At 46.8% G+C, this 6,000-nt stretch overlaps 1 protein-coding gene across 3 annotated transcripts in view; it reads right to left on the bottom strand.

Annotated features, from left to right (window-relative positions):
- CACNA1A (calcium voltage-gated channel subunit alpha1 A) overlaps window positions 1-6,000 on the bottom strand; it is a 309,019-nt gene that overhangs the window by 105,884 nt on the left and 197,135 nt on the right. For all 3 annotated transcript variants that reach the window (XM_080671827.1, XM_080671829.1, XM_080671828.1), the window contains 2 exons: window positions 1,539-1,642; window positions 24-139 (listed from right to left, as the gene is read on the bottom strand). In XM_080671827.1, coding sequence (XP_080527953.1) covers window positions 24-139; window positions 1,539-1,642 — 220 coding nt within the window. The remainder of the gene's footprint in view (window positions 1-23; window positions 140-1,538; window positions 1,643-6,000) is intronic.

Below are 6,000 nucleotides of genomic sequence, written 5' to 3'. Positions count from 1 at the left end.
GCCCCAAGATGAAAGGGCCTCACCTGCTTTTGAGATCCACTCCATGTACCCATTGAGCTCTCGTTCAATCTGTTGCTGCCGCCTCAGCTTCAGAAAAGCCCGCCGGTTTTCCACCCGCTCCCTTTCTTTGGCAAACTCCCTGTAGGAGCACAAAATGTACACACACACACACACACACACACACACACACACAAGCCAGAGTTGGCTGTTTTAGAAATTTTAGGGAGTGTAAGTTTCTGAAGGGCAGAGGATTTTAACAAGTGGAATTGGGTCTTCTGGGAGAAAAACTGGAATATTCTAGGAATGGGTATCGGCCGGCTTCCCACATTTCCCAGCAACTGCACTGAGCCGGAGAAAAGAGCAAAGCCAGAAACCAGCCATGTTAACCACTGCTGGCTGCAAACTCTATCCTCATTCTCCATACTCTTGGCTTCAGAGCATGTTCAGCTCTGTTTTAAGTTAGGCCAATGAGACACAAGCTGATGATTTCACCAGCAGCCTCACTTCCCAGGTAAGGCCCCACCCCATCCTGTTTCCTCTTTCCTCTTCCCGTTTGGAAGTAGGATGACCATCTTGTGAATAAAACTGAAAGTCTCCGGTAAGGATGTCAGAGTAGAAATCTAGAAGGAACTGATGTCCCTGATGGCACCATGGAGCAAACCAGTCCCAGACTTCTTGTTGGTAAGAAAACTGAAACTCATTTATGATTAAACCAAAGAAACCAATCCTGGGGATATGGAACAATCCTATATAATAAAGGCCTAATATGCTAAGTTTCCGTACGTTCGTTCGCCTGTTCTACCAGTCACTACGACACGCACTGACCACCAGGGGGCAGATACTCTGACCGTTAGGTTTGCTTGCTGCTGGGACTGGGTGAGACAGGCTGGACACGCCCTGGAGTCCTCCTGCGGTCCCTCTCCAGCCCTGACCATGCACTGGTGGGGTCCCTCGGCCTGGCTTGCGGGGACTGGGCCGAAACCGGCTCTCTGACATCCCTCGAAGGGTCTCGAATTACAAGAGGGCGCAGGCCAGGCCAGGCCGAATCCATGCACCAGGCCTCTAATATGTATCATAAAAATGCATGTTTGACTATAGGCTACAATTTTATATTTGGAAAACAGAGGAAGGGGAAACCAACCTATTGTTTGTTTGTTTGTTTATTGGTAAATTATAGAAAGTAAAATTCTATATAATTTTCTTGTGTTGTAGGTCTGAAACATTTGGGCAAACCTTCTGAATGAGAAGTCTGCATTGGAAGAAGCTCCCCTTTCCCTGGGAAGAGGTAGCTCAATGCCAGGGACACCATGTGGTGAGTCAAGTCTGGGCTGGATTTCAGCCCCCCATGAGTCCCTTTATGGGTTCCCCCAGCTCTGCACAACCCACACACCTATACATGGCTTACTAATAACTGTCTGGCTAACCCAAAGCAAGGGAAGAATTTCCCTGCCTGGAGAGAATGAAAACAAAGCTTTGATGGACCCTTCCTGGGAAGATGACGACCAGGAGAGCGGGATGGGGTAGCAGCAAAGACTTACCCTGACAGCACACCCAGCACGAGGTTCAGCATAAAAAAGGAGCCGATGATGATGAGGGGGATGAAGTACAACCAGTTCCAAGTGTTCCCTGAGGCATCGTTGCTCTGTGGGAGGTGAGGAGGGAAGGCAGGTGAACACTGAGTTGGACTCAGGTCTGACTGGACAGGTTGGGGTAGGGGAGTCCTGGTTCTCCTGGTTCTCTATTTCCCAAATGTCTTTAACCCGTGGAGCTCTGGAGCCTGGCAGCCCAGAGAGGTAAATGGAGCACAGGACGGACCAGTGGGAGGAACCCAGAGGTACCATTGGAAGGACAAAGTCCCCTCCTAACCATGTAGAACTCACAGGACCTACAAACCAGCATGACACTCAGAAGACTCCAGGGGAAGGAAAAAACAAAGTCTGTCAAAATGAAGAAGTGAACCCTGGTTCCTTCCTTTTCCCCTGACACAGCCACTCTCCCCTTAGAGAAGGTGCGCGATGGCGGGGTCTGACGGCTAGTTTAAATCACCAAGCCAGACAGCAGGGCTGTGAGCCTTTTCCTCGAGTGTTTCTCTCCTCTATTTTCTGCTTCCTCAATGTCAGCCACAAAAACATTCCTGGAAGCACCCAGCTCAATTTTCAACAGGGGAGAAGTCCACAAATAGAACATTCTTCTCTTATATGGAGAAGAGAACACTGTGGCAAGAAGAAAGTAAGAGCAAGGGAAGAAAATCAAGGAGAGCGAGCAAGAGACCCAGCATTTACAGAGTACTTGCTATGTAGTAGGGAGTCTTCTAAGAACATTATTTACATTAGCTCATTTAATAATTTAATCCTCATGATACCTCTATATTATCATCATGCCCATTTTACAATTGAGGAAACTGAAGCCCGGAAAGACAAAATTGCCAGCCCAAGGTCACAGAGCTAGATAGTGGACGAGAGATTTGATCCAGGCCCCAGAGCCCGTGGACTTAACCTCTGGGCCGAGGAAGCCTCAGCTGCAGCAGCCAGAGGAGGGGGAGCTGATGGGTAACCAGCTCTGTGGCATCTGCAGAATGTGGGGCTCCCACACATGGCTTTAAAAGCTCATCTTTAAAAGCACATTCAGTGCTGCTGTTGCCCAGCAGAAAGGCTAACATGAGAAAGACTAAGCGGTTCACATTACTAGCTACAAATAATTACCACCTGGAGAATGTCCAAGTAATACAGATGGCCAGGCCCCTGCCCAGAGAATTTGATAACTGGTCTCTGGTAGATCCTGAATATCATATTTCAAAAAAATAAATTTTATTGAGGTATAATTTACATACAGTTAAAGGCACCCATTTTATTTATTTATTTATTTATTTATTTATTTATTAACATTTTTAAGGTTTTTATTAAGTACTCGGCTATTCCCATGGATCATTCTTTATTTAAATACTAGAGGCCCACGCACAATTGAAACTGCGCAAGGAGGCGCCCCGCCTCCCGCCGTGTGAGGAGGCACCCCGTGGGGGGCTGGGACCCGCACCGGACTCACGCAGCACTGGCCACCGCGGGAGTCAGGCCGGATTGGTGCCGCAGGAGGCCGGACCTGTGCTGCAGGGGGCCAGGACCTGCGCCTGACTCGCAGCGCCCCCCGGCCCCCCTTCCTGTGTCCACTCCGGGGCCGCCTGAGCCACCGCACCGCCTTGGGCAGGCCCCCCACCTCTGTCTCCGTCTCTGCTCCGGGCCTCACCTGCATGCGCAACCTCCTCCTGTCTGGTGGTGACCCATTATGGAGTCATGGCCTAATTTGCATATTACCTCTTTATAATATAGATTTTTTAAATTGATTTTTTAGAGAGAGAGGAAGGGAGAGGGACAGAGAGATAGAAACATCGACGAGAGAGCAACATCATCAATCGGCCGCCTCTTCCATACCCCCCACAGAGGATCAAGCCCACAACCTGGCTGTGTGCCCTAACCAGGAATTGAATAGCAGCCTCTTGGTTTCTGGGTCAATGCTCAACCACTGAGCTACACCGGCCAGGCAAAGGCACCCATTTTAAGTGTACACTTCAGTATGTTATGACACATGTTTACACGTAGCCACATATCCACACCACAAAGCATCCCTCAGGCCCCTCTGCAATCAGTCTTCACCTCCAGACCTAGACACCGAATAATCGGCTTTCTGTCTGTATAGGTTAGTTTTGCTTCCTCTACAGAGTTTCATATGAATGGCATCATACAGTACATATCCCAGTGCTGGCTTCTTTCACTCAGCCAATGCTTTCAAGTGTGTATCAGTAGCTGTTACTATTGCAATGCATGGATGTGCTGCAACCTGTTCATCCATTCCTCTCATGGTGGACATTGGTCGTTTCTGTTTTGTGGCTATCATGCATCTCCCTCTCTCCCTAATCTTCTTAAGTATTCTGATGTGCCAGGGCTGAGAGTTGAGAACCACTGATACATCAGGAAAGAACTTTCCACGGGGAGAAAAACGCCCATTCCCTCTCTTTTGGAGTGATTGTCTTTCTGCAGAAGTGTCAATAGGCACTTTACATATGGAATCCTATTTTAAAGAGCTGATGTGTAAAGGAAGCAAGCTTATAGAAGGGGCAACATTTCTATAAGGTGCCCAGACCCTCCCCAATCTGCCATGGGTTCAGTTTGGGAGACTTTTGATTGGGGAATTTGTGCTTATGCAGAGATGCACCTGTGTATATTCACTCTGCCAGCCGCCTGGTGAGCCTGCTGCTAGTCCAACAGCACTACATTACCCTGTAACTAACTCGATGTATAATAAATTTATTTAAATTAAAAAAAAAAGATAGAAAGACTGACATTGCCATGTTGTTACCAAATCATTTCCCAAAATTCAGGTTCATGTACCTGATGTGCTAGGAGGCCAAAACATAGACACTGATGCTTGGCAACAGAGAAATGTTTCTTCTATTTAGCCAAAGCAAGAGGACAGGAGAGCAAGATCTCTCAAATTCACTCCCCCCAAAAGCCAAAGTAGGCAGTTTTTATGCAGCTAGGGAGTAGAGGAGGAGGAGTTCCAGGGAGCTGAGAGAGAATCTGTGTTTCTCTAGTCATCGATAAGGCCTTTGTGTATCAGACTCCTAGGCGTCAGCAGCTGGTCGCAACTTTCTTAAAAGCATTGACTCCTTCTGCAGAACAAACTTATGAATTCTCCTGTGGTCCTGGAGTTATCTCCTGCTTGACAAAAATCAGTACATCAGAAACACAAAATTATATGTGAGAACAAGGGGTGCTAGCTACATTGAAGAACCGAGATTCTGCAAAGTATCTCATGATTGCGCACCATGGCGTTATCTTTAAAGCAGAAACTAGACGTGTGGCTATGGCCACTGTTTAAGCTATCATTGTTTTGTGCTTAACTAGTTACAGTTTCCTATTTTCTCAGGCAAAGTGTACTTTTATACATTTCTCCTGGAACCCATGTTGCAGGCAGCCTCTCAGAACATGACTAACATGCTTTCTTTTTCTATTTTTAATTTTATTTTTTTTGTTAATCCTTACACAAGGATATTTTTCCATTGATTTTTGAGAGAATGGAAGAGAGAGGGAAAGACATAGAGAAATATCTACGTGAGAGAAACACATCGATTGGTTGCCTCCCGCATGAGGCCCTGGTACGTGCCCTTCATCAGAATTGACGCTCTATCCACTGAGCCAAACCAGCTAGGGACTAACATGCTCTCTTAATCTTTGACTATAAGCTACGTGACAACTGAAGCAACCGAAACATTTAGTTAAAGCCTATACCTATGTTCTAATTAAGAATTTAATTATCGAATTGTAGCTGCCAAAAATACCAGGGACATTAAAATCACAAGGGGCTGAGCTACAAACACCCCTTTTCATCGTAAATCCCTGGATCTTGAGGGACAGAAGTGTCCATTGGTTTGCTATGTGGTACAGTTACCACAAAGTCGGGGGAAGAGAGATGATTCTTTCTGTCTTATGTAGGAAAAGAGGTGCCATGAAGTTTCATCAGTCCAGAAGTCACAATATCTGTGTTCTTGTCACCCTGGCAAACAGTTATTTGGGAAAACAAAGTTGCTTAGGCCCAGCCCAGAGTTCATTTTGCCTGGTTTTAACATTCCAAGATCTGAGACGTAAGACCTGCAAGGCAGTTCCCCAGCATCGCAGCTCAGGTTCCACTTTAAAGTGGCTCCATTTACATTACTGTTTCCATTCTGCCCTCCCTGCCCCCCCCGCCCTACCCCCTTGATTAAGATCTTTTCTTGAAAGCATTGCTGATCAATCATCAGAGAACAGTATGATCAGCAATTTAAAGCATCATTGGTCCTTTACTGTCAGGTGAGTCTACGGCAGACCTGGGACCCTCCTGTGCTGTCGATGGGAGGGTAATACGGTGTATGAGTTTCCTGTGGCTGCTGACAAAGAACCACACTCTGGGTGACATAAAACAGCAGACATTTATTGCCTCATAGCTCTGGAGGCCCGAAGTCCAAGCTCA

Source organism: Plecotus auritus, assembly GCF_963455305.1.
Source record: "Plecotus auritus genome assembly, chromosome: 6".
Classification (NCBI taxonomy): domain Eukaryota; kingdom Metazoa; phylum Chordata; class Mammalia; order Chiroptera; family Vespertilionidae; genus Plecotus; species Plecotus auritus.
Note: the sequence above shows the minus strand (reverse complement) of the source record. Positions and strands in the feature narration are given on the sequence as shown.